The sequence below is a fragment of the Hyperoodon ampullatus genome (genome assembly GCF_949752795.1).
Source record: "Hyperoodon ampullatus genome assembly, chromosome: 6".
NCBI lineage: Eukaryota > Metazoa > Chordata > Mammalia > Artiodactyla > Ziphiidae > Hyperoodon > Hyperoodon ampullatus.
In genome coordinates, this window is record NC_136919.1 from 7,812,220 (window position 1) to 7,839,933 (window position 27,714).

General features: G+C 54.9%; 1 protein-coding gene across 10 annotated transcripts in view; it reads right to left on the reverse strand.

The window, feature by feature from the left end:
- DNM1 (dynamin 1) overlaps positions 1 to 27,714 on the reverse strand; it is a gene marked incomplete at both ends in the record, with an annotated part of 45,955 nt that overhangs the window by 674 nt on the left and 17,567 nt on the right. Inside the window, 16 exons of one of the 10 annotated variants that reach the window (XM_079705989.1) lie at positions 505 to 574; positions 3,999 to 4,214; positions 4,579 to 4,820; positions 6,146 to 6,316; positions 6,691 to 6,702; positions 7,168 to 7,279; positions 8,019 to 8,128; positions 11,938 to 12,051; positions 14,426 to 14,437; positions 14,643 to 14,694; positions 14,867 to 14,937; positions 17,423 to 17,509; positions 23,069 to 23,207; positions 26,127 to 26,194; positions 26,387 to 26,522; positions 26,656 to 26,798. In XM_079705989.1, coding sequence (XP_079562115.1) covers positions 505 to 574; positions 3,999 to 4,214; positions 4,579 to 4,820; positions 6,146 to 6,316; positions 6,691 to 6,702; positions 7,168 to 7,279; positions 8,019 to 8,128; positions 11,938 to 12,051; positions 14,426 to 14,437; positions 14,643 to 14,694; positions 14,867 to 14,937; positions 17,423 to 17,509; positions 23,069 to 23,207; positions 26,127 to 26,194; positions 26,387 to 26,522; positions 26,656 to 26,798 — 1,755 coding nt within the window. Of the gene's footprint in view, positions 1 to 504; positions 578 to 1,027; positions 1,555 to 3,998; positions 4,215 to 4,578; positions 4,821 to 6,145; positions 6,317 to 6,682; positions 6,703 to 7,167; positions 7,280 to 8,018; positions 8,129 to 11,937; positions 12,052 to 14,425; positions 14,438 to 14,642; positions 14,695 to 14,866; positions 14,938 to 17,422; positions 17,510 to 23,068; positions 23,208 to 24,857; positions 24,997 to 26,126; positions 26,195 to 26,386; positions 26,523 to 26,655; positions 26,799 to 27,714 lie in introns of those variants that run through there. The other 9 variants (XM_079705988.1, XM_079705987.1, XM_079705990.1 and 6 more) reach the window with 9 other exon arrangements.

A 27,714-nucleotide genomic window follows, 5' to 3' on the forward strand; every position in this document is an offset into this window, starting at 1 on the left:
GTCGGGGGAGAGGAGGGCGGGGCAGAAGACCCAGGGGTGGGCAAGCGTTCTGGAATAGAGAAGAGAGACGAGAAAGGGAAGGTGGAAGGGCAGGAGGTGGGCAGGGGCCAGAGCCTCACGGGGGTCTGGGGTAAAGGCTGGGGCAGCGCCCACCCCTCCACACACGCTGGTCTCTCACACACCACCAGGCAGTGCACCCACAGCTCCAGACACGTGCTCGGCCCCCTCTGGCTTCCCTCTTCTCGGGCCCCATCTTTCAACCCACTGGCGCAGGGCCATCCCTAGCCTCAGGGAGTATGGGGCCATGAGCCCCACGCGACAGCCACCAGGCCTGATGGAGAAAGACAGGAGAAAGAACACTGTTTGAACCAGGAGGGCAAAGCTAACAGAATGGCTGGAGGGAGCACTAGAGGCCCCTCTGGGTGGGCAGAAAGCCCAGGAGTCCTCTAAAGGGACCCTGGGGAGGCAGGGAGGGCAGGCGGCTGGATACCAGTGGCCACAGGCTTATAAGTCTAAGAGGGGAGCCTCAGCTGGTCGGGGGACCGCAGGTCGCGTAGGTGAGGCTGGGCCCTTCCTGCTGGGGAAAAGCAGAAGAGCGAGAGTCAGCGCAGGTGCAGAGTGGCAGGCAGGCTCGCTGGGCGAGTTTGGGGGCCCAGCTGGGGCGGAACTCAGAGAAGCTGGCTTGCCCAGGTCCGCAGACACCGTCATCCCCTTAGCGGAAAAGTGGAGGTCACCCCTAGGAGCAACAGGCCCAGGTGGATGAGCCTGCGGGCTGGCTACGGTGCTCCACCTGGGGCTGAGGACGCCGCCTTCAGTCCTGCACCAGCAGGAGTGACAGTACTGTGGAAGCAGGGGAAGGGGCGGTGTGACCTGCCTGGCCTGTGAGCTGTGCTCTGGGCTGATGGTGGGGGTGGACACTCAGGCTTTCCCAAATCATCAAGTAACCAGAGCCTTCACCCCCAGCTGCTGCTCGCTTGCTGGCTCGATGAAGGAGGTAGGACTTTGACTTCCTCTGCCCTATCGTGGATTCGGTTTCCAGAGCTCTCAGGCTGGGAGCTGGCTGCCCTGCCCCAGCAGCAGGGCTCAGATCGGGGAATGAGTGTGGCACCCCAGGGTGAGATGCCAAGGCCTCTGGATGCCTGAGTCCAGCCCTACACACACACCCCGCCAAGCTCCCTGCCCCTAACACCATGAACCATGAGCTCTGCGCTCTTTCTGACGCCTCCAGAGAGCACCCAGGTTTGCCTGCTTGGGTGCGGAGCCTGTCCCAAGACCTCCCCAGGCTCAGCCATGGAGGTCTTGGGCAGTCGCACTGAGTCCCGAGGCTCGCTGAGAAGGGAGGTGAGAGCGAGCCAGCTGGCAGCGGGGACAGAAAGAGGAAAGAATAAGTCTGGAGCTGCAGGAGGGAGAGGGAGGGGCCTGCCTCGGAGGTCCCAGGTTGGCCCTGCAGTGTGGAGCTGGTGCGGCAGGGGGCAGACACACCGGTTCATGCAGCAGGCGGAGAGGCCTGTACCTACCGTGGCTGACGCTCCTCAGGGGTCACTGATAGTGATTCTGAAAGACAGCACGAAATCAACGTGGCAGTTCACGCTCACGGACGGGTCAGGCCTGGGGGTGGGGGGACACGCACACGCACACGCCCGGGCGTGCACACACATGCGGTGAGGCCCCACAGCCCCGCATGCACACGCTGACACACATGCCCACAAACAGCACGCATACACCCCACCCCCCAATGCCCAGCAACCTCGCTGGCCGGCACGTGCAGCATGGATCTGGAGCATGCAGCCACTTGGCACACTGAAGCACACGCGGGGGCGGAGTCACAACACAGAAGCTCGCCCGCACACAGGAGGCATTTGCACCAGCTCCCTGCACACTCGTGCCTGGCGTGCTCAGAGGGCCACCTGCATTGCTCCAGAAGGGACAGGTCTTGCTTTCTTAGGGTCCAGCTGTCATGTCTCCACCCAAGAGCCTTCCATGGCTCCCTGCTGCTCACAGCACTGAGGCCCAACAAGTCAACCTCTTCTGTGGACTTTGAAGGTTCTCCTACCTGCCCCAGCTTACCCAGGGCAAACTTTTTTTTCTTTTTTTTTTGGCCGTGCTGTGCGGCATGCAGGATCTTAGCTCCCCGACTAGGGATCGAACCCGTGCCCTCGGCAGTGGAAGTGCAGAATCTTAACCACTGGAACCTCCAGGGAAGTCCCCAGGGCAACCTTTTCTTTTCTTTTTTTTTTTTTTTTTGTGGTAGCGGGCCTCTCACTGTTGTGGCCTCTCCCGTTGCGGAGCACAGGCTCCGGACGCGCAGGCTCAGCGGCCATGGCTCACGGGCCCAGCCGCTCTGCGGCATGTGGGATCCTCCCGGACCGGGGCACGAACCCGTGTCTCCTGCATCGGCAGGCGGACTCTCAACCACTGCGCCACCAGGGAAGCCCCAACCTTTTCTTATTCTCCCTCATTCTACCTGCACTCTGCTCTGGCCAGCAGCTCTCAATGTATTCCACACTCAACCTTTGCCCACTTGCTGCTCCTTACCCAGACGCCCTCCTGACTTCTCACCACCTGAGCCTTTTCTCCATCAGCCCTGGAATCTCACCGAAGTCAAGCTGCCTTGAAGCTCCCCAGACTGCTCTCTCCTCTGAGGCTGTGACTTCTCATGTGTCAGCCAGACTAGAGTCAGAGCAGGTACCAGATCTTCCAGTTCTCATGTCACACCTCAGCACAGGCCTGGGCATGTCCAATACCCTTAAGAATCTGAACTCACATTGGAAGTTAGCAAATAGTTCGTATAGCCACTTTTGCAGTTAATGTGGCATCCCTATAGCCACTGTCTCCCCCTGATCCCCACACCAACCCTGGGAGAAAGGCAGAATGTTAAATATCATTTGGTGGAAGGGAAGCTGAGGCCCTGGAAGGGAAAGTGACTCGCCTAAAGGCCCACTCCAGTCCAGTGCCCCTGGCCAACACCATGCTGCCTGCTTTACCCCATCTGCCTTGGCCGTCAGGTCACCATAGAGCAAGCCCCATCTCTGCTTCACTGTAGGTTCATGGAGGTTAGACCCATGGCCCTACCCTCCAGCCATCTGGAAACATAAATGGATATTATTGGTCTGATGTGTTCTTCCTCAGAGAACATGGCCAGTGGAAACGGGGCAGACTGAGTTAAATATCAGAGTGAGCTTCCTTGAAAGAAGGTCATGGATCAAGAAGGCAAAGGCAAGGGATGAAGTAGAACCCTGTTCCCTGGAGATTTCTGGGAATGGGGCAGCCTCCACCCACTCCTGCCCGCAAACCCACCACGTTGGTCCAGGCCAGAGGCAAGGGGAAGGAAGAAAGCCATCAGGCTGTCCCATGGCTCCCAGGCCCCTTTCCCAGCTGCTCCACGTCCTACCGCATGCCTGGGTGCCATTCTTACACTCTCACATCCGTGTGCACGCCCACACACACATCACACACCTTGCTGGTCACACAGTCACAACCCTCGAGGACAGGTCCAAAGAGTCAGGACTGGGAAGTGTGGGCACCAGGGTAGCCCTGAGTGTAAGTGAATAAAATCTACCCATCCAGAGAGGGCTTGGGTTCAGATCCTCAGACCTGAGGTAGGCTCACTAGGAGCTGGGAGACAGAAGTAGAGGAGGGAATGGAGAACGGAGGAGAGCGGCCAGAAGGGGAAAGGAGAAGGGAGGCAACGCGTGGGAGAGAGAGAGACTGAAAAAGGAGGGAAGCGCCATGCAAGTGCTGGAAAGAAGAGGGCAGGTGGGATGAGCCCCACGGCCCCCTCCCCAGAAACGACCACCTGCGGAACTCAGCGCTCCCTGGGGGCAGGCTCCGCCAGCCCTCGGCCACACCCCCGGTGGCTCTGGCACCCACGGTCCGAGTGACCTGGACAGAGAGGGCCGGCTCTGGCGACCTGGGCCGATGCTCCGGAATCCGGCCCCACCTCCCTCCCGGCCACGCCCGCCCGGCGGTCTCCTCCGCCGCTTTCAGCCCCTACTCACCTGGGGACCCCGGGCGGGGCGCGGTTGGGGCGCGAGGGCACCTGGGGGGGAGGACCGAAGGGGTCAGGGGAAGCCCCCGGCCTGGAGGGCACGGGGGGCGCCCCCCCTAGGGCGGACCCAGCAGGCGGAGGCCCAGGAGCAGGGCCCCGCGACCCGGGCCGGGCTGGGGGCACCGCGGGGGCTCGGCGCTGCGGTGTGGGGCTGGACGTGGGTGACCTGCGGGCGACAGGGAGCGAAGGACAAGGAGGGGAGAGAGATGAGCGGCTCCGCCCCACCGTGAGGCCCCGCCCCCAGCTGGGTGCCGGCCACGCCCATGCGCGCAAGCTCCGCCCCTCCACGCCTTAGGCCGGAGTTTAAGCCCGCCCCCAGAGGCTCCAATGTTTCAGCTCCACCCCTCCCGGCAGCCAGCTCTCCACGGCAAGCCCCGCCCCGCGATAAGCCCCGCCCCGCGATAAGCCCCGCCCCTCGCTCCAGGTGGGAGCCATCCCGGTGACGCCTGCGCGCCACTGCCCGGTCCCGGCCCTCCTCCAGCAGGCCCCGGGCTGGGGGGCTTTGGGGCCGTGCGAGCCGGCCCTGGTACCTGCGTCCAGCCGGTACGCTCTGCACCTGCAGCCAGGAGTCGTCCACGGGCGGGGGCATGGGCGTGCTGACAGTGGTCGTGTTGATGTCGCCGATGATGCTGAGCGCCTCTTTCAGTGCGTGGTACATGCGCAGCATCTCGTCGCGCCGCTGCGCCTGCTCGGCCGACTCCTCCATCAGTGTGTTCTGGTCCCCGCACGAGTACAGGTTGGCCAGCAGCTCCGAGAAGATGAATTCCTTGGTCTGCGGGCGGGCAAAGAGAGGAGAGGGCTGGGACCTGACGCCTGTACCAATTTGCCCTCCCCGCCGGGCCCTACTAGCTCGGGGATGGGGCTCTGTCACTGCCTAAACTCGGAGATCTCGCTTGCTTCCCCGCCTCCCCGCTTGCCCTTTTTCTCAGATGGTCCAGAGAAGAAAAGTGAACTGTTAAAGGTCATAGATCTAGGAGAACACTCAGGGCCTATTATGCACCAGGACACCTGGTTACTCAGCTTATTTCAGCCTCAGTTTCCTCATCTGTAAAATGGGGTAGTTACACCCTTTCCAAAGACTTGTATGCTCCACTGGACCAAAATAAGGAAGACGACAGTTTAAAATTTTCTAAGCCCTTGAGTAGCAGGTGTGAATGTGTGCCTGGACCGGGTGAAATGTGAGTCTCTGTGTGTAGGGCATGGGTTAATGTTCGCCTTAAAAATTCCCAGGTGTTGGGGCTTCCCTGGTGGCGCAGTGGTTGGGGGTCCACCTGCCAATGCAGGGGACGCGGGTTCGTGCCCCGGTCCGGGAGGGTCCCACGTGCCGCGGAGCGGCTGGGCCCGTGAGCCTTGGCCAATGGGCCTGCATGTCTGGAGCCTGTGCTCCGCGACGGGAGGGCCGCGGCGGTGAGGGGCCCGCGTACCGCAAAAAAAAAAAAAAAAAAAAAAAAATTCCCAGATGTTACCTGGCCCAGGCTCTGGAACATTTGTGGAGAGATGCTGAGGTTTTTTTATGCTGTAGGCCTGTGTCTCATTTATTCGATATCTAAATTTATGTTGAGCACCTACTACATGCCAGGCACTGTGTTGTTACGCACTTTATATTCATTTAATCCTCAACTCTTATCATTATCCATATTTTACATATAAGAAAACAGAGGCTCAGAGAGGGTAGTTCGTTTGCTCAAAGTCACACAGGGAATTTGAGGCAAAGCCAGGATTCCAACACAGTTCTAATTCCCCTCAGGCCATGCTTTTTCACTAAGTCATGGTGGAAGTGGTTCCGTGGGGTGGTGTATATCTCAAAACATGGTGTGGGAGATCTCAAAACATGGTCTGAGAGTTCTCAAAAGATGCAGATTCCTAGCCCCTCCTGGAAATCATTTAAGCATGCTTGGAACAACTTGGTTGTGTGAATCTACAAAATAATATATGAAGCTCACATTATATTTCTATTGGATAGCTCTGGCGTGGACCCATGCCTCCCTCCCCAGACTTGGTCCCACGTGACTAGCCCGTGCCTACCCCAGGCCAACCTGGCCACCTGCCTCCCTGGTCCCACGAGAGCACCCGCCCCCCACGCGGTGGTGCACCCACATTGTTGATCATGAGGTGCATGATGGTCTTAGGCATGAGGTCGCGGACGGTCTTGTTGACGATGGCCATGTATGAGTCCACCAAGTTCCGGATGGTCTCCACCTGCCGCTCCAGCTGTGGGTCCATGGAGTGCATGAAGTTGTCTGAGCCATTCTCCTCCGTCTCACTGGCCTGCCATTGAGGACAGGGCATCAGGATGGCTAGGCCCTCAAAGCCAGGTTCCAGGCATCCCCAGGGTCCCAGCCCCTTCAAGGATGCCTGGAACGCTGAGGTACAGAGAGAAGCAACTGGCCTGTACACAAAGACACCAGCTCCCCCATAGCTCTGGGTCTCTGGGCTCTGCCCACCCCAGTGCCTCTCAGGACCCCAGACCCTCATTCAGCCTTATCTTGGCTCTGACTCTAGTACCTAGAATTTGCCTTACTTTTCCAGTCCATAAATTAGGAAAGGACATCTCCAAGGACCCTTCTTGATTCTAAAGGCCTGGCCAGATCTGTCGCCAGGCTAGAGATGCCTGGCAGAAGGTGAGAGAGGGACACACTCACTTTCTCTTTGTCCTGGGAGGCCCACAGCAAAGCCATAGAGGTCACCACACCAGCATTGCCATCATCGCCACCGCCACCAGCGAGCACAGCCGTAGCAGACACACAGAGAGAGGAAAAGAAGAGGGAATGAGTAAACCCAGGGCACTGCACCCCAACTGTAGGGCAACTCTAGACACTGTCACAGTGAAAGAGGGTAGAAAAGTGAAGGCAGTCACAAGAAAGCATAATCATGTGAAAGGGATGCCGGAAATGCCATCTGTGTCAGAGAAAGAGTCATGTAAAACCGCACTGGAGAAGGATGGGAGGAAGGGTTAACTCTGCTCCCACCCCAGAGCAGGTAGGGGGGAGGATCCCTGCTATTTCTGAGCCCAATAAGAGCCCGAAAATATGGAATGGCTTGGCATCACTGTGGATGGCTTCCCCCGGAGCCCCTTATTTTAAGCAGCTTGCCCCTCCCCGACCTCCCCTGCCACTCACCCCAACACGCTCGGGGTACACGCCAGCCCTCAGGAAGGAGGCCTTCCAGCTATCCACCTCCTCCTGTGTCTCGCAGGCCAGTTCCAGCTGCCGATAATCCTTGTAGACGTTCCTGCAAGATGGGGCAGGTGGTGAGGGGAGATGAGGGGCAAAGCCCATTCACCTTGGTGGTTAATGGCGTGCGTGGACTGGGGTCATCGTGCCTGTCGGCCAATCCTGGCTTTCTTACTTGCCAGCTGTGGCAAGTCCCTTCTTCTCTCCCAGCCTTAGTTTTCTCGTCTGGAACATGGGTTAATAATAACAATTCCTGCCTTTTAGGGTCATTGAGAGGATTTAGTGAAATGAGCAGTAAAATACTCTATTAGAAAGGGACTGAGCTCTCATAAAGGGGGCACCCATGACAGTGCAGCCCCTGGCTAGATCTCAACCCCCATTGGCCCCCTCCCAGGCTTTCCCCTCTTGGCAGTTGTATTGAACCCTCATCTCTGAGTAGGAGAAAGTCCACTAGAGTCAGCCCTGGGTTGGGAGGGGAGAGGCTTGGTACTGCCAGTATCTTATGCAGGGCAGGTACTAACCAAGTGATTGCAGAAGGACAGGAGGGGAAGAAGGAGGGAGGGAGGGAGAGAGAGAGAGAGAGACGGGGAGGGAGGGAGGAAAGGCAGGAAGGAGAAAGGAGGGGGTGGCGGGAGGGAGGCCAGGAACGAGATCTTGACATGAGTCTAGCACGGATTAGAAACTCAACAAATATTTGTCAGATGAATGACTTGCTGGGGAGCCTGGGGCAGATCTCTCTCTTCTGGATCTGTGGGCCCGTCTTTACTCCCCGGGGCCCCGTGGGAGCAGGCAGGCACCTCTGCTCCGTGTTGAAGAGGGCAAAGATGTGCTTGCTGGACATGAAGCCCTTCTCCACGTCCCGCAGCTTCAGGTTGTCCACCGACAGCATGTATTTCTTCTCTTTCTCCTGGGGGGGAGGGAGGAGTGATGGGTGAGGTTGGTGCTGTCTCTGCTACGCCTCACTCCCTGAGGATGTTCCATGTTGCGGGGCGGGGGGACCTGGGGCTGTAGACCACCAGCCCCCTTGCACTGCACGGGTGCTGTCTGATGAAAGCCTGGCCACGGAGCCCTGGGTCTGCTGGGCACCTCGGCTCCCCACGGCGTTCAAGCCCGTCCCACCGCCTCCGCATCCATGCCAGAGCTCCAGAGCCTGGGGTGGCGAGGCTGAGCTTGGCTCCCACATCCCGCCCCAAGCAAGCCCTGGACACGAGCCAGGCCAGCCCCAGCCAGGGACCCCGCACTCGGCCTCTCTTGCCGCCAGCCTGGCCGATGGGGCCTGCTCTGGATAAGCCTCTGACTTCATTTCCTGACTGGAGAGACGGGGAAGGGGGGCGGCCACCAGGCCTGGCAGCTTCAAAGGGCTGGCTCAGCCCACTCCCCACAGCTGCCCATGTGTTAGCAATCAGGCACACAGCACAAGCCTGGAGATGGTGAGTCTGTGTGTGCAACGTGTGTGGTTGTATGTCTGTGCAAACATGTGCACGTCTGAGCACGTGTCCTCTCACCACTGTGCGTGGGCCCATGTGTCCCTGTGTGTGCACGAGGGTGCCTGAGGAGGTGCCAGCCCGGCCGTGTGTGCGTGTGAGCGTGTTTGTACGTGTGCACAGTTTTGGAGGTGTGGCAACTGTAAATGTCCACGTGTCTGCGTGAATGTACCTGCGGGACATGCGCTGTGGGTGCACATGCTTATGTGCATATAGTTTTCGTAATGGGCTGAATCTGTGTGGTTTATCTGTATCGTCTGGGAGGAGTTACGCTTATCTGTGGATGGCATGTGGGTGCCAGGCCTGTGTGCACATGTGTGTCCGTCTGGTGGGGGCTGACACGTGACCGTAGGCTTCTCTGTCCTACAGACAGAGGGGAGGAGCTCAGGGATCTTCGGAGGAGGTACCCCAGGATGGGGCTCTGGGAGGAGGGGAGGGGTTCCTGCTGCCTGTACCCCACTAGCCAACCCAACACCACAGGGCCCACGCCCGGGGGCCCAGTGGGGGGTGACCGTGTGGGTTTGGAGGACTCGGGGCTTGGGCATGAGCCTCGCCTCGGACCTCGGGTCGGGGGCTGGGTTTCGGAGGACCCTGCTCCCCGTCCTGGCGTCATCCTGCCCACCTCTCTCTGCCCCCCACACCCCCCTGGCCCATCCAGCCACATAAAGCCCTCTTTATGCCAGGCGGGTGGCCGGGAGCCCCAGAGGGCGGCTGGGGGAGGAGAGGAGGAAGTTGCACACGCGGCCAGGGAACATCTGGAAGCATTCGAGGGAGGCCCCGCCGCCACCCGCCCTGCGCTCTGCTCTGGGGTTGGACACTAGGTAGGAGCAGCCCCCTCCTTCCCGCAGGCCGGCCCGTCCCCAGGCCCCTCCTCCCCAGCCAGAGCTCCCGCTCACCCCTGCCACGTCAAAGGAGGCAGAAGGGGAGTCAGAGCAGAGAGGGGACCCCGGGCTGGCTGGGCTGGGCTGGGGACCTTGCATCTCCAGGACATGGGGCCGAAGCTCTCACCCGACGGACAGACACTGCAGCCTGGATGGATCAGAGGACACCTCCACTCCGTCTACCCAGTGTTTAGACTATCTGTTCAGGACTCCCAAATTGTACAGTAGTCTGCACATTGGTTAGGCTGGGCTGGGTTAGACCCTCGGCACCGCCGCTGGAGAGCTGGAGCGACCCCCGCGCGCCATCCCAGAACCGGAGCCCGGAGCCGGGGCAGGGGGCTTGGGGGGTACAGGGTGGGCTGGGAGGAGGCAACAGGGATGGGGGCGCCACCATGCTGTGGGACGGGGTGGGGCTGCTGATGGGTGGCGGAGGAAGAGTGAGAAGATGGGGGGTCAGTGAGGGCTGGGGATGTGGGCGGCCGCCTGTCTGCCCAGAGGATCACCCAAGTCCCAAAGACCAGACGGCTGGTGGCTGGGTGGAGAAGGGGGACAGACCACCCTCCGCCCAGCCCGGACCACCTCCCTGTCCCCAGCTGTTTTAGGGCAAAAAGATCCACTCACAACCCAACACACACACGCAACCTTACCTCGGCACGAACACACCTACAACTCGGAAACATACATTCCCACACTCGAATTTTAAATCACACATCCGTGTCCCAAGCACACACAAGTGCACGCACACACATGCGCACACAGACGCACACACCCGCTCACAATGGAACACCAGCCCTCTCCCATCCTTACATCCCCAATACATACAATACATATCCTCAAACGTGCCACACGCACGCCCTCCCTCCTCAAGCCCACTCGCCACACATACACACAGACGCTTACACACCGGGCACGGGCACACACGGCTCAGGCACACATGGTCTGCCCCCAACCACACATGCAAACCCTCAAACACCGAACACGCCCCGATGCTTACACCCCAGACACTCTCCTGTCAAACACCCACACCCCACGTCCACAAGCCTCACATACACCCTCACCTCCCAGCACTCACTGGCCAGCCCTCCCCCACCCACACGTACACTCAACGCCGGGGTCACACTCGACTCAACTCAAATGTACACACGAAGTTCCACAGAGACCAGCCCCCCGACACACACACACACACACACACACACACACACACACAAGGACGGGGGCCCCGCTCAGATATACTCCCTCCTCCCCCCAGTGTAGCCCGTCGCTGGCCCCCAGCCCCAGGTCACACTGTCCCCTGGCCCTGTGCAAGGAACCTCAACACAGGAGCCCAAGGAGTGGTGGGGCACGGGCACGTCTAGGGAGGCTGCCCAGGCGGTAGAGCAGGAAGCGGTCCCCACACCCGTGCCCCGCACAGCCTCACGCTCCACCCTTCGAGGGGCCCCACGCTCTGGGAGAGGCCAGGGTTGGGGTAATGAGGTCCAGATGGCTTGGCGCCCCCGCCGGTGACGACAGAGGGCTCCGCCCAAAGTGAGGAGGGGGGCCCTGCCTGGGGAGACTTGGAGGGGGCAGGGATCAAGGAGGGGGGCTTGGAGAGCGAAATCGGAGGCCACCGCCCCAGGCTCTGCTCCCCCACGCAGAGCACCTTCGCCTTCAACAGACCCCTCAGGAAGAAGGGGGTCCCTCCCCCCACTCCTTGGCCAGCTGGAGTTCATTACCACAAGCCCCCTCCCCCCCAGCCCTCCCTGCTCTCTCTGGTCACCTCTGGAATCCAGATGTGGAAGCCAAAGAGACTCGTTCTTAAAGGAGACCAGCAGCAGGGAAGTGGGGGTGGCTGGGCTTCCCTGTGCCCAGTGGGCAGGGAGGGGCTTGGGGTGGTGCCTCTGTGGGGCCCCATCGCTCCTCGCCCCTCTAGCTGGAGGCACCCTGGGCATCCCCCTCGGACTGCTGGGGGCTGGGGGGCTGGGGTGCAGGGGTTAACAGCGTGTCTGGCAGCTGGACTCGTGTGTGTCATGGGCCTGTGGAGGCCACGGAGTAGGAGGCACGCCCTGGAGCAAGAAAACAGGAAGGCTGCGGGGCTGGTGGGGTCAGAGAGGGATGCCCGGCCCCCCTGCCCACCCCAGGGCGCTCAGCCCCAGGCTCCCCAGTCCTGCCAAGCCCTCTTCTCCATCCAGCCTGGATAAGCCCCCAGGATTGCGTGCCTCTGGTCCTGACCTCCCACCTCCACCCAGAGGTCTCTGATGGGAGTTTTAAATCCCCCTTGTGGGTGGTTCAGGCCACTCCAAGCCTGTGGTAGGGTCTCAGCCTGCCTCTGGCCACCAGCCAAACCCCTTGATGACCAGTGGCCCTTTAGTTACCTCGTCATCCTTGTACCAGGACAGATTCTCGGCGGTCAGCACAAACCAATACTCCTTGGAGCCTCCCTTCATGATACCGATGTTGTTGATGGTCAGCCAGCCCTTCCGGATGACCTGGAGGGTGGGAGGGGGGCAGGAAGTCAGTGGACAGAGGCCAGGATTCCCCATGTAGGTAGGCAAAGAGAAACCCTCAAAAGCTCACCCCTCCCCCAGCTCTTCAAGGCCTGGCTGGTCAGAGAGGGTGGGGGCCAGACCTGCCCTGGTTTGAACCACAAGTGAACAGAGGGGAAGACAGAGGAAGGCAGAGGTCAGCTCAGGATAAACAGCCTACTGACAGAGCCATCTGAGTAGGGGACTGGTGGCCTTGGTAGGGGACGAGCTGCCCACTGCTAAAAAGTGTGCAAGCAGACTTTAGGTGGCTGATTGGGCAAGATAACTCTGAGTATCTTTTCAGGTTAACAGTTTATTCAAAGACTTTTTCTGACCTCAGGGACTTTGCACGTGCTTCTGTTGACTCTGCCTAGAAAGCACTTCCTCCTGTTTGCCTGGCAAATCCTACTCATCCTCTGGGCATGAGCTCAGAAGTCACATTCTCAGGCAGGCTCTCCCCGGCCCCCCATATAAGTCAGGACCCCTATTATAATCTTTCATCACTCCCTTAAGCTTTCTTCTATGACAATGACTGGAATTTTGAATTTGTGTGCGTGTGTATATGTGTGTGATTATCTGTTGATGTCAGTCTGTCTTGCTAAATTGTGAACTCTCTCCCTCACTGGTGTATCCCAGCACTTGGCAGAGTGCTAGGCAAACAGTAAGTGATCAATAAATATTTGTGGCATGAATACATGAATGCTGTGATAGTAGGGTTCTAAGAGTCTTTGCCTCCAAGCCCCAGGACAGGGGTGGGGTGGTAGAGCACAGACGCAGCGGGGAGGGCTGAGCACAAATTGCCCAGCCTCCTCTTCCCCGGAGAAGCCCAGAGGAACAGGCAAAGGTCTTTTTTCACAGTAGGAAGCAGCTGTCCCTGGGACTGTCCTGAGCCACTGACACAGATTAGGCCCTGTGGATTCTGCTCCAAGGGCAGAGACACTGACCAGACCCTGGTGGTGGGACAGACTGAGGGGACAAGGGAGCTGCTTCTGCTCCCTCCCCCAGCCCTGTCCTCCCTGGCTTCTCCCCTGAGCATCCGGAGAAGACTGAGCAGCCTGGGGCTGGCAGGAAAGCCCTCTGGGGTCAAGCCTGCTTCTAAGGCCCTCGAAGCACCCCCCCACCCCCACTCCCAGCCCTCCTTAAACCTCTCTGGCTTCCTCGAGAACCTTGCAGAGAACCCAAGTCACACAGCGGATCACAGCTAGTAGCTGCCTTAGTCATTAACAGGGATGTGGTAGCCAGTGTCTCATGACCACCCTCCCACCCTGTCCCGGTCTGGAGAGGATCCCCTCAGCATCTTGTCACTGTCTTTGGAATTGAGTCTGAATGCCACACCCTGGCCCTCCATCTCCCCAGTCTGACCAGCAGACCTCTCCACCCTGCTCCTGCCCTGACTCGCAGCCTTTGTCCTCCCTCGGCCACCCCCAGCTCTGCCCTCCTCCCTGCTCACCCAAAACCCCCTTCAGGAGCCCCAGCACCAGGGACCTCCTGTTCCCCCCACTCCCACCCTGCCTGGGGCCTGACTACAAGCCCAGGCTTCCAAGGGGCAGGGCCAGAGTCTGACTCCTGTCCAGGGGCCAGCACAGTACAGGCACCAGTGAGTGTTTGCTGAACCGAATTGCCCTGGGATATTGCATTCATTAGCTCCTTCATTCTATTTAGCACCTACTGTATGCCAGGCACTGCACTGGGGGCTGAGGATTTACTGGTGAACAAGACAGACCCAGCCCTTCCCCTTATAGGGTTCAAGAGGGAAATGATATGATGCCAGTAATCACACAAACACCTAGATTATCACAAAGAAACTACAGTCTCTGGAAGAGCTCAAACCCTATGGCTGGTGGTACAACCGGGGCTGAGAAGTGATGTTTCAGCAGAGATCTGAAGGACAGAATAGGTAAGGAGGCACTGGTCTCTTGACATTTCATTCACCTATTACTCAACTCTCTGGTAGAGATGCCAGCTTAAAAACATTCTCTCTCATCCATCCGTCCATCTATCCATCCATCCATCCATCCATCCATCCATCCAACAGATATTTAAAGAGCTCCTACTCAGTGCCAGGCCCCTGCCAGGCATTTTCACCCACCCCAGCCCGCATGGTCTACCTCTGGCTGAAGTAGATGCTTAGTTCATGCGCAATGATGGACAGATTGGTGGGACTCTGTGTGGCTAGACCCTGCCTCTGGCCTGAGTGCATATGTGGACACCCATGTGCTGGGGTGTGCAAGCAGCTCAAGCCAAAGGGTGCCCTCTTGACCCCTGCACATCCCCACTACAAATGGGTCCCCTCCTCCCCCTCACTACACAAACCAAGAGCCCCAGTCCTGGTACTCACCAGAATCTCATCCTGCAAAGAGGTAACCATAGCAACCACGAGAAGCACCGGGAGAGAGGAGAGAGGGTTACTGATGCAGAGTGGGAGGCTTGTGGCTGGCATCTGACAGGCTCTCTGGCCCCTGTGGGACCCTTCCCCTCGGGGGAGGGGGATCTCAGAGCTTGGCGTCCATCCGGCACCCTCCATCCCTCCGGCTGGGGCACTGGAGTTCACTCACCTGGTTCCCTGAAGCCTTCTTCTTGTTCATCTGGTTGCTCCTCTGCTGAGCACTAATGAGGAGAGAAAGAAGAGTCCCAGAAACTTCTCTCAAGAGGCCCGGCTTCATTGCTACTGCTCAGTGGGCACCAGACCCAGAGACTTAACCCAACAGGCCTGGGTCCTACACACACATACACACACAGTCACACGAGGTGTCACCTTCTCTGACCAGGGAGCACTCACTTGGCAAAGCCTATGAAGTCCTCATGGTTGGTATTCATGTAAGCCAGTTCAATATCGATGAGGAGCATGACCTTCAAGGATACACAGGTCAGCAGTAAAGTGGAAAAGATACCACAGAGTTTTAAAATGCATGAAAAGCTGGGAGAAGCATACTTGCAGCATGTATAGAGTCCATAATAAATCAGTGTATAATCCACAATAAATAGATGTATCCATAATAGTATCCATAATAAACAAAGAGTTCCTATAAATCAGTAAGTGGAAGACAAGAAACACAAATCAAAATAGTCCAAGAACATGAATGGGTAACCCATAGAAGAAATGCATACAACCAATAAGGATATGCAAAAAATGCTCCCTCTCATTAATAAAGAAATGTAAGTTAAAATGAGACCCCTTTTTAACCTATCAAATTAATAATAAATATTGATAATGACCAGTGTGGGCACAACTGTGGGAAGACAGATTCTCTCACATACCATTGGTGGAACTGTAAATGAGTATCACCTTCTTGGAGGGCAGTTTGGCAATAGTTGACAACAATAAAATGCATATATTCACTTCTAGAACTATATCTCACAGATAAGCTCCTTGAGTGAGCAAAGATACATGTAGCAGGGTGTTCAGTCTGGTGTGGTTTGTTGCAGAGAAAAACTGGGAACAAGCCAACGGTTATCAGAAGGTGAAATAGATTATGGTGTCCTCTAAACTGAAAGGCACTCTACAGCTGTTCAGAAGAATGAGGATAACTTCCAGATTCTGGCATGGGAAAATCCCCTTTGCAAATAATTAAGAGTGATGGGATTTGTAACCAAATTGTGATGGGGGTGACATTCCTGATGCTCACTGCCGGGTTCAGACCCAGGCCCTGCTGCTTCCTCACCGAGCTTCAAATTCCACAAATGGAGGGTTTCAGCCTCACAGGAGTGGTGAAGACACAGTGAGAGGAGGAAGGTCATGGGTCTGACCTGTAATAGGTGCTCAACTGATGTTAGCTACAATTATCTTCAGAGAAAAAAAGGCAAGACACACCGCAGGATTGTGATTCTTTAAGAGTAAGAGGAAATCTGGAATCTGTATGTGCCTAGGGAAAATGTCTGGAAGGAGACACACCACACTTTTAATAATGGTTCTTTTATGGGAGACTGGGGGCGGGGAAGAGTGAATGGAGGAACACTTACTCGTAATTTAATGATTTCTATACTGATTGAATATTTTATTGAGTATTTACCATTTTGTCATTAAAAAGAGACCAGTGAGGATTTAGAAACACAACATCGGCAACAAAAATGTGAGTGATTAGGGACAGCACTATTGTGGAGAAGGGGTGTATGAGGATGGAAGCTGGGAACTGGGAGCCAGAGGTGGGTATAGACAGAAGATGACAGGGATATGGCCAAGGAAAAAGGACTCGCCTGTGAGCTTTGTGAGAGCCATGAGGGAGCCTGCTCACCTCTGTTCCTCCCAGCTCAGAGGAGCTTTCAGGGAATATGCTTCTTATTGAATGAATGAATGAATGACTATTTGATAAATGACTACATAAAAGGAAGGGAGGGCAACTATGAGGGGTGTATGGTGACCCAGAGAAACAGCAAAGAGAGAGAGAGAGGCCCAAAGTGAGATGACCAGAGTATAGATAGTTGAGAAGCAGATGGTGGGATTGTAAAATGGAGCAGCTTCTCTAGAAAACTGTATGGCAGGTCCTCAAAAAACTAAACATAGAATTACCACATGATCCAGCAATTCCATTTCTGGAAATATACCCTAAAGATGTAAAAGCAAGCTCTCCAAGAGATATGTGTGCACCTGTGTTCATAGCAGCATTATTCACAATAGCCAAAAAGTGGAAAAAAATGGATAAACAAAATGTGGTCTATTCATACAATGGAATATTATTCAGCCTTAAAAAGGAAAGATATTCTGACACGTGCTACAACGTGGATGAAGCTTGCAAACATTATGCTAAGTGAAGTTACCCAGAAACAGAAGGACAAATGTATGCTTCCACTTATATGAGGTACCTAGAGTCATCAACTTCATAGAAACAGAAAGGAGAATGGTGGTTGCCAGGGGCTGGGAGGAAGGGGGAATGGGAGTCATTTTTTTGTTGTTGTTTTTGGCCGCACTGTGGGGCATGTGGGATCTTCGTTCCCCAACCAGGGATTGAACCCGCACCCCCTGCATTGGGAGCGTGGAGTCTTAACCACTGGACCGCCAGGGAAGTCCCTAGGAGTCACTGTTTAAGGGGGACAGGGTTTCATTTTAGGAAGATGAAAAGTTCTGAAGATGATTGGTGGTGATGGTTGCACAGCAATCTGAATGTACTCAGTACCACTGAACTGCACAATTTAAACTGGTTAAAATAGTAAAATTTATGTTATGTATATATTTTCTCACAACAAAAAAGAGAGCAAGAGAGAAGCAGAAAGTTAATACAAGGAGAGAAAGTATAAGAGAGACTGAGACAGAAGAGACAAAGTGGGAAGAAGGAGGTGAGCCCAAGGGCAGGAATGAAAGGTGAAAGGTGAGGGGAGAGGGGACGGCGCGTGGGCTCACCTGTTCCTTGGTGCGACCCTCGCGCTCCCGGATGTGGGTGGTCACGATGCGCTCCATCTCCTCCCGCAGCCGGGGGTACTGCTGGAGCTGGGGAGCGGGGGGAGGGGAGAGAGCCACGTACACTGGGGGCACGGGTAGGGGGCACCCAAACCCCACCAGAATCCAGGGGCGTGGGGTGGGAGGGACACACAGAATGCCCCACACCTGGGGGCCCAGGAAGCTGATGGCACCAAGCCACAGCCACCCCTTTCCCCCAATTGTGGGCTCCAAATGGCAAGTCAAGGGTCTTCCCGGTCCCGGGCCCTCTTCACTAGCCTACCTGGGCAACTTCATGGGTGCCGGCAGTTCCCATGAGCACAAATGCCTTGGGAATCAGCCTGCTCCTGGGCTGCCATCTTGGTGGCAGCCATCTTGGAAACAGACCTATTCGATTGAGGCCTTTGTTTGGGGCGCTGTTAGCGCCCCAAACTTTCACTGATCCTCAGGGCTACCCCTTGCCTCCTCAAAGGCTTGGAGGCACAGTCAGGTGGGGAATCAGGCAGGTAACAGCCTGCAGGTTACGATCCAGGGAGAATCCGGGGAGGGCAGGGCCCGAGGTGCCAGGTGGTCTCCTGAGTCAGGCTGGGGACAGGCAATGCTCCTTGTCAGAGCTCGGGGAGGGGAGCAGGGGAAAACCAGCAGTCACACAAAGGACATGCAGGAGGCACAGGCATGCGAGGGCATTGGGGGGTGGGGTGGGCATGCGGAATGGGAGTGCCAGCAGCATGAGCAGTACCCTGCGGGGGCCCTCTTGGTAGAATCCACCCGGCTTTGCCTCCCTTTGCATGCCCTGTCCTGGCACCACTACCCCGACACATCTGCCTGGCTCAGAGCTGGCCGGCCAGCCTGTCTCTACCCCACTCCTTTGGGGGTAGAAGCTCAGCAGCACCCTTCTACCCAGCCACCCCCCGCAGTTTTTATCAACTGAGGCCAAAGGGGAAGTTGCTCCAAACCCTTCCCCCCTGCCTGTGGATGCCTTCAGCTCAGCCAGGCTCTGGACAAAACCCGGGTTGACACCTCCTTCAGGACTCTTGAATATCGTGTCTTCCAGAAAGCCTACTGTGACCACCTCCATGTGCCCCATCCCTCTCCACCCCACTTCCCTCCCCAAACTGGGCTGTAATTGCCCTGAAGGTAGGGCCCAGGGCTGGGCACACTGCCATTGCCCAAAGAGGGCACGTTGAAAGAATGAGGGGATGAATGAAGGATGGAAGTCTTTGCCCTCCTTGCCAGGGTGAGCAGACGTGGGCTCCTCTGCCCTCTGGCTCATGAACCGGCAGCTCCCTGGAGAGGGGGACTCGCTGAGCTGCTGATGGTGGGAGTCTACCCAAGGGGACCTCCTCCTCTGCTATGGAGGGGCCCAGGCTGGGCAAAGCTAGACCCACACCTTGTCCCTTTTTCCCATCCTGGGTCAGGCCCCGCAGGTGGATCCCCCTATGTGGGAAGAGAGCTGGAGGTTAACGTGCCTGCGTCACAGGTAGTGATTCTGAGGGCAAGATGGAGGCCAAGGGGATGGGGCGGGGGTGGGGTGGGGGGCATCAGGAGAGGCAGGAGGGTGGGGGAGAGAGCAGCGCCCTGGATGCCAGCGCAGGAGAGGCAGATTTGAGAGATGCCACATCCTCCCCACTCCCCCTGACTGTTCCGTGGCTCTGCCAAGGGTGTGGCTCATGCGGCCAAGCTCAGGGGACCTGGGAGAGAGGCAGTCTGAGAGCCAGGGCTTAGAAACAGCACTGGCTGGAGGGGCCCAGTGGATCCCGCTGCCCCGAGAGGCTCAGGGATGGGCCATCACTCCTCACAATCCCCGAGTTGGGGCAGATTTGGGACCGAGTCACGGCCACCAGAAAAGCCTCCTCTGAGATGGTCCCAAGTGCTCCCTCCCTGGGTGGCGTTGCGGGAGGGGCAAGGAGGGAGGAGGAGGGAGCAATTTGCCAAAGAGCATGACCAGTTCTCCCACTAACGGCCTGGATATTACATTTGTCAAGTTTTCCATGTGTCACAAATGACAGGGCAGCCTCAGCCCCCTTGAGAAGTTCTGTTCCCTTTGAGCATCTTTTTCCATTCTGGCTGCCTCTGAGCATTTCCAGAACTTTCAGCCAGTTTTTAAAATGGAACTTTTCTCTCTCAGGTCTTGGCTAAGTGGGGCAGTCAGCCTGGAGCCCACTGTTTAGTGGTCAGGAATGCAGACCCTGGAGCCACCATGGCTCTCGGTTCAAAGCCAGCCCCCTACCCTGCTGACCTTCCTTGGAAAAGTGCTTGGACCCCTCTGAGCCTCAGTTTCTCCATGTGTGAAATGAGGTAATAATGGCACCTTCCCTCTTAGGGTTGTTGAGAGGACTGAGCAGCACACCCTGTGCTGGACATTAAACTCCAGATTTCATCCAGAGATGAAACTCTAATCCCAGCAGGCCTAGGAATAATCAGCAGGAGTGGCTTGTTAAATTTAGAAGATTTGGGGAGGGAAAAAAAAAAGAGGAAGATGGGTGAATTTTGCTATGTAGACAAAAAACTACTATGCATTAAATCAATTAAAAGGCAATTTTTTAGACATAATTTATAAGCTTTCCTTTCTAAAGTTTTTGTTGATCAATTTTTCTCCTTACAAAAATTTACCGACTCACTGTAAGAAATCTGAATATGACTAAAGTTTGTGAAGTAGCAATGAAAAAATTCCTGTGTTCTTTGCCTTCTTAAAATAATCGTTAGTAACTATGCCTTTGGAATTTTATCACTTATGTAGATTATTATATTATATTATATATTTTATATATTTATCATTTATATATATTACTTTCCCCCCCATATTCTATACGTTTGTCTCTGAAACCTGCTTTTCCCCCCACAGTACATTGTGGAAGGAAACGTGAATGGAAATAAATATCCCTTGCCCTTTTAACAACTATAGTCTTTCATTGTCTGTGTGATACCATAGTCAATCCCCTCTTGATGGACATCTGGGTTGTTTCCAAAATATTACCATTTACCCTAATTAGTGCTTTTTTGGAAGGCAATTCAGCAAAGTGTTCCACAGTTTTTAAATGTTTATATATAGTAATCAGTCTTCTAGGAATCTATCCTAAGGAAATAATCCTAGAGAAAGAAAAATAAAATTCTTTATACACAAAGATGTTCATTGCCAGGGTATTTATAATATTGAAAAACTAGAGACTGTTTCAGTGTTCACCAATAGGAAAATGGTTAAGTAAACCGTGATAAATCTATTCAATAGAATATTATGCAATCATTAAAAATGTTCACATAGGGACTTCCCTGGTGGTGCAGTGGTTAAGAATCCACCTGCCAATGCAGGGGACACGGGTTCGAGCCCTGGTCCCGGAAGATCCCACATGCCGCGGAGCAACTAAGCCCATGCGCCACAACTACTGAGCCTGTGCTCTAGAGCCGGTGAGCCACAACTACTGAGCCCACGCACTGCAACTACTGAAGGGTGTGTGCCTAGAGCCCGTGATCCGCAACAAGAGAAGCCACTGCAATGAGAAGCCCGCGCACCGCAACGAAGAGTAGCCTCTGCTCGCCGCAACTAGAGAAAGCCTGCGCGCAGCAACGAAGACCCAACGCAGCCAAAAATTAAATAAATAAATAAATAAATAAATTTATTTAAAAAAATGTTCACATAGACTATGTAATAACACCCACCAAAATGTATGTTATTAAGAGAAAAAGCAGGATACTAATATATTCACAGTGTAAATACCTAACAAAGCAAATAAACCTATGTATAGAAAAAACAGTTTGGAGGAATAAATTGGCGAAAACTCTTTGGAGAGCAAATCTTGCAGAAGTTACCAAAACTGTGAGTGCTCACATCCACTGACTAGGCAATTCTATACTAGAAATTTGCTCTAAAGAAATGACAGGATAAGTACTACAAATATATTTATAAGGCTATTCACTGCAGCACTGTTTGTAAAAGAAAAAAAAAAGGTGGAAACAACCTAAATGTCTGTCAATAGGATATTGAATACATAAATCATGTCATATTTCTACAGTGGAATACAATTCAGCTGTTCAAGGGCATGATCTTTACGTAGCTACTACAAGGATTCCACCCCACATTGCTCAGTAAAAAAGAAGAGTTCACGGATCAGTGTGGTCAGTGTGATCCCTTTTAGGTGAAAAGCGGTGTATATTTGTAATTATATAAATAATTAGGTTAAATAATTAGGTTAAATAAATAATTAGTTAGGAAGGGTGTGCTGCTAGCAGTCCTTATCTCTAGGGCTGTGAGTTTATAGGGACTTTTGCTTTCTCTGTGCAGTTTGAATATTTTGGTAACAATCATGTATGATCAGAACAAAATCAATACCGATAATTTCATTTTTTTAAAAAAGGAGTGTATTTGCAGGAAATGTACAAAAATCTCAGTGTGGCTCTTGGAAAGGGAGTGTTGTTGCCTCCTTTTCACTCTTGGGCATTTTCCAAATTTTCTCTAATTGAGAATGTGTTCCTTTCACAATGAAAACCCAAAATTTAAAAAAATTTAGATATATTTTGTGTTCTTTTGTAAAGAGATTTGAGGCAGCTTAAAATAAACTCGGTATTTTTTAGTTTAACAAAAGTTAAGATTGCATTGCTTAGTATTCATGACGCAGTGGGACCGTGATTTAGATGTCATGATATATACTATGCAATGGAGAGTCCAGCCCAGATTTGATTCCACCTGGATCAGGCACTGAGTGGATGCTAATTTGCTTAATCTACCCCCATTTGGCACAGAAGTGAGCAAAAGTGAGATAGGATTGTGTAAGGGGCGCAAAGGACTAATTATATATGAGCCACGAAAACCGTGATGCTTATTTAAAACATGAAGTTAAGGCAGATGTTCCCCCACCTCCCAGTGTAGGGAGTTTTTCAAATACAAGTGAGGCTGGGCTCATGCAGGCCCCTGGGAAGAACTGCTTTAGACGATCTGGCGAAAAGTCCCCAAAATGCCCCGAAGTAGACAAATAGGAAAAAGCCATCTAAAAGGTCACGGACGACTCAAAAGAGGCTGACCCTGTCAAACATGTATGGATTACAGTAAAGTGAGTAACCCAATATGCTTTTAGGCAAATTGGTTTTGAGGGACTGGGATAGCTCCCCTGCCCCAGGAGGCCCTGATCCCAGATCTCTTCCCTCAGCCTCCCTAAATCTGAATCCCACTCTGCTGCTCTTTTCTGAGACTCAGTTTTGTCATCTGTAAAATGGGGATAAGACTACTCACTGATTAGGGTTGTTAAAAGGATTAAGTCAGATAACAAGGGCAGGCACTTAGCCTAGTACTTGGCACACAGTAGGTGCTCAGTAAACAGCGGCCATCTCCTTATCATCATCACCATCAAAGCGGCCATCAAAGAGGATGCTTGGGTTAGAGCAAAGTCTTCTGGCAGAGGTGGGGGCCTGAAGGAATCATGAGTACAGTAGACCCAGGGTTAGAAGCCGGCATGAGACCTTGGGGCCAGGAATCCCCCGGGCCGGCCTGGGCGTCTGGGTCCACTTGGGTGGCTGAGAGGCTGCCGGCCTTGCTCAGCAGTTGGTTCTTGCCCACGGGAGGCCCTGGCCATGAGGAAGAGGTGGCCAGGCCCAGCCCCTCCCAGGCGGCCATCATACCTTTTCGCTACACTTTCTGATGGTGGCCGTGAGCTCACTGACTACCATATCCACACACTTGATACTGGGCTCTTTAAGCTTCTGCACCTGCTTTTTCACTGTGGCTTCAAAAGCGAGGTCAGGTGTGAAGAGGCCCGTCCTGCACCCGGGGAGGAGGAGGGGAACAGGAGTAGAAGCAGCCGGGGGTGGGCGGGTGAGGAGAAGGAGGGGAGTGAAAGCCAAGCAGGGCCAGGGTCCAGGGTGGAGGATGGCACGAACACGAGGGAAGAGAGAGACACCGACACAGAGAAAGAGAGACAGAAGAGAAGACAATGTGAGCGTGGGACCTGGCCCTCCTGCCGCCACCTGGACTGGCACCTCCCAGGTGCTGCCAAGCAACCCCCAGGGCTCTGAGGGCGTGGGAGGGGTCTGAGGGACCAAGCCCCTGCCCCATCCAAGGGCACTTACTGAGTTCATATTCTCTCCCCAGGGCTTGCCTCCCTCCTCTCCCCAACTCTTCAGCTACACCGAGCCTGCCCTCTCTCTCTTTTCCTATGCCGTCTTTGTCCTTTTCCTATGCTGTCCTGCTGAGGAGCTGACCCAGGCCAGGGCCCCACTCACTCACATTCTGTTCAATTCTAGGTTTCCCAGAACCTCCTGTATTCGCTTCATCCTGACTCCAGAGCCCAGCACCATTCCCTATTCTCCACCAAGGTTGTTGCATTCAGCTGCCCAGGCTGTGCACTGCACAACTCCAGGGGGCTCCACTTCCATAGACTACGGGGCAGATGATGCCTCCTGGAGTTGCTGTGTAGCTGCCTGATCGCCATTCTCCAGCTCCCTGCTCTACTCCTGCCCTTCCCTTTCTCCTCAAGGGGCATCCTTTGCCTCTCCTCCTAAGGAGTCTGGAGGAGCTCAGTTTGGAAAGACAGAGAGAGAAGAGGAAAGACAGAAAGAGTGGAGATGGTGATAGAGAGGGGCCAGGGCAGCAGTGGGGAGGGGAAAGGGAGGGAGTCTGGGGGTGGAATCAAACGAGCACTGGACTTGGAGTCCAAAGCCTTGGCTCCAAGTAACAGCTCTGCCACCTCCTAGCTCATATGGCCTCGGGCAAGTCACTTGATCTCCCGAGCCTCAGTTTTCCTGCTGTGAAATGGGTGCCATCCTCCCTGCCCTGCCGTGCCCTCCTTGAGTGGTTCTGTGAGGCTCAAACGACATAGCAGAGGGGGCTCTGTCCCTGGAAGGCTGGATGTGGATGAAAGGGACGGGGAAGGTCCTGAGTGAGGGTCCTGAGTGAGGGTCCTGAGTGAGGATGGAGTGAGATGGGGAAGATGAAGGACAGCAGGGAGTCAGGGTACCTGCTTGACCTGGGTCCTCTGAATCCCTCTGGTTGTCCAGGCCCCTAGGGCAGCACCCAAGAAGGTCCTGTACTTCATATGTCTCCAGGGACAAGCCTTCCCCAAGACCCCTCCCTGGATCCCCCAAAGATGAGCCCATCTCTGAGAGCAGGGAGGGGGCTTAGGGTCCCCTCTTCTCCCTGAGCTGGGGGAGCTCTTGGTGGGCTCTCAGGGCCAATTGCCACCATCATACCTGTCTTTCCAATGTCTAAATCCCTTGGTTCCCCTGGTCTGGGGGCCGGGGCTGGGTGAGGCCCCCTCAGAGAGTCCCCCTCTCCTGGGCTGTGGTGGCCTGCCTCCCCCACCCCGCTGAGGTCTGTACATGCTACCAAGAGGCACTGGGGGAGGTGGGGAAGGAGCGCCTGGCAGCAGAGCAGGGCGGGGCAGAGGCAGGGGCTGGCCGGGCAGCTGGTTACCTTCTTGGTGCACTGTCTAACGGTGCTGATTAGCTCCGAGATAACCATGTCCACACACTTGAGACACGGTTCTCGGATCTTCTTCACCTGCTTTTTCACAATGGTCTCAAAGGCCATGTCTGGGGTAAAGAGCCCCGTTCTGAACGCCCGGAGCGGAGGAAGGGCACGGTGTCACAGACCGGCTCCTGCCAGGAGCACCAGGCCAGGGCCCCGCCTCGCCCCCCTGAGCTCTGCCCTCGGGGTCCTCCCACTACCCCTCTCTGGACTTCAGTGTCCCCATCTGTAAAATGGGCAGGAGGGATTCTGATGAAGACCTTTCATTTGAAGCTCTTTAGGGCAAGACAAGGTCTGCTTATAACTGTCGCATTTGTCCTGCTTTGTCTTCAGATTCTGCTCATACAAAACGTTCTATGGCTAGAAATGGTTTAAGAACTGTCAAACTGGGTTTTCTTTAAGAGCCTTTCTGGGAATAAAGCATTTTATTTTAAGACTAGGAAGGAGATTTTTTTTTTTCTTTTCTGTGCCTTAGCCAATGCAGTCTGTAAATTCCATGCTAAACCTTGGAATTGAGCCTGCATGAAAGCAGTGACATTTTAGTCTTGTTCACTGCCTGGCACATAGCAGGTGCTTTAAATTTTCTTGTTGAATGCACAGTGTAGATCTGGGTCCCTGGAGCAGGGCTAAGCTTTTTAGGAACAGTCTATTTTCCAGTCTTTGTCCCGGCTCCACAGGCCTTGGGGTTGGCTAGGAGGAGGGAAGTGGGGTGGAATGGGGCCAACTTCGGGCTAATGGGACTGTGGGAGGGTCTGGAGGGTTGAGAGGCCTCATCCCATCATAAAAGGTTCACAGACTAACACCTGATGCTCCACCCCAGGCCCTACCCAGTGTTTTGGGCAGCTTTGTGCTGGATAGCACTGGGGGGAGATGTCCTACCCTGGGGATGGGCAGGGGGCCCAAGCCCGAAGGGTGCTTCCCCAGCCACCTGTGTCTCGGGCTCTACCCCACTGTTCTAGTCTCCGGGCTGCTCCCAGGGACAAGCAAAGGAGGGTAGCAGGCTGCAGGTAGTGGGGTGGCCTGGGTCTCCCATCCACCTCCCCTATCCAGAGCCTGTCCAAGCTGGATCCAGAAAGTCAGGGTTGAGGAGACTGCGACTAGGTAGGGCTCTTGGTTCTTCCTCAGGGAGGCTCACTCCATCACTCCCTCTGTCTCTGCACTAGACCCCTCCTGCCTTCCAGGGTTCAGCTCCCCTCCCCTGGTCCCAATACGTGCCTAATGCCATGTATATTCTTGATGGCATAGCTGATCTCCCTTCGGAGTTCCTTCTCGTCAAACTCCATCTGTGTAGGAGACGAAGAGATGGCTAGTCAGGGCCTGTTCTGCTACCTGGGAGGTCAAACAGGGTCCACCTCACTCCCAGAGCTGGGCATCAGGGCCTCTAGTGGGGTCAGCACACGTACGCATGAGAGAGTCTTAGGTAGGTGGGTGGGAGGGTAGTCCTGAGCCCTCCTGCCCCTGGGGGGTCTGCCTACCTTGACCAGCTCAAAGGGGAAGCGCTCATGGAAGATCCGGTTGATGCGGGCTCCCCCCGACAGTTCATAGGTGTCGATCTGGTCCCCTGAGCCCTCAATGCGCTTCTCAAAGTCTACAGCAAATTGCTGGACCATCCTGGGGAGAGAGTGGTAAGACCTGAGGGGGCAGCAGCAACCCAAGGCAGGGAGTCCTGGGAGAGCCCTGTGCTGAGAGGCTGGGGGGAGGGGCAGCCCCATGATGGGGAGTCAGGAGTTGGGGAGGGCCTCACTGCAGCAGAGCCTTGGTCTTGCGTGCTGGGTCATCAGGGCGGAAGTTCTTGTATTCCTCCACCTCCTTCTCAATGGACAGCAGCTGGCTCTGAAGCTTGTTCCGCAGCCCCGGCAGTGTGTCCCGGATGTGGTTTGTCAGTTGCTGGCGGTGGGGGCGAGGAAAGGGTTAAGGCCATGGTCAGAGACCCAGAATGCCCACAGGACCAGGCAGGGGCCAGGATGTCTGGGGCCCATGTGGACGTGGTGAGGTGCAGAGCCACAGCCCTGCCCACTGCTGTCCTGCCCACCAGAATGAAAGCTGCCTGAGGGCAGGGACTGGCACACAGTAGGTGCTCACAGAGGTGTATTAATTGAATTAATGAGTCAATAACTCCATTTTCAGTAGAAGCCAGAAATCTAGATTTTTATCTGAAATTACCTGATTTTGACTAATTTAATAGTTTTAGACACCACAAGAGCCAGATGAAATGAATCAGGGGCAGTGATGGCTGGAAGACTGCCCCCTTGTGCCCTTTGGGTTTAAGGCCTCCCCTAAGGTAATTCTCAAGTTCTGAGGCTCACTCTGGTTAGGTCTCCACACGCAGTATCTCCCTGAACTGCAGAATGACCCTAAGAAACAGGTCTCATCACCATTATCACCATTTTACAGGTGCAGAAATAGAGGCTCAGAGAGCTGGAGAGTCTTGGTGGGTGAGTGACAAAGCTGAGACTGGAACCCAGGTCTGTGGCCTCCAGAGACCCCAGTTTTGTCCCATACCACACTGCCTTCCTACTGTCAACACACATACACACACACACACCCCTCAGTAATTCTGGAAGCCCCATTCCGGATGGAGAAACATCCTAGGGAAGCCCCTGGGATCACCCCCTCCGCAGATCAGCCTCTCCCCATTTCAGAAGGAACAAAGGTCTTTAGCCAACCATACTCCAATCCTAGCCCCCAAGCCCAAGCCCTTGTCAATGCCACCCTCCACACAAGGTCTTGGACTTCTCTCCATTCTGGGGCGTTCCTAGGGCTCCCCTTCCTGGCCCCGGACAGGGAACGGTCAGCAAAGCTC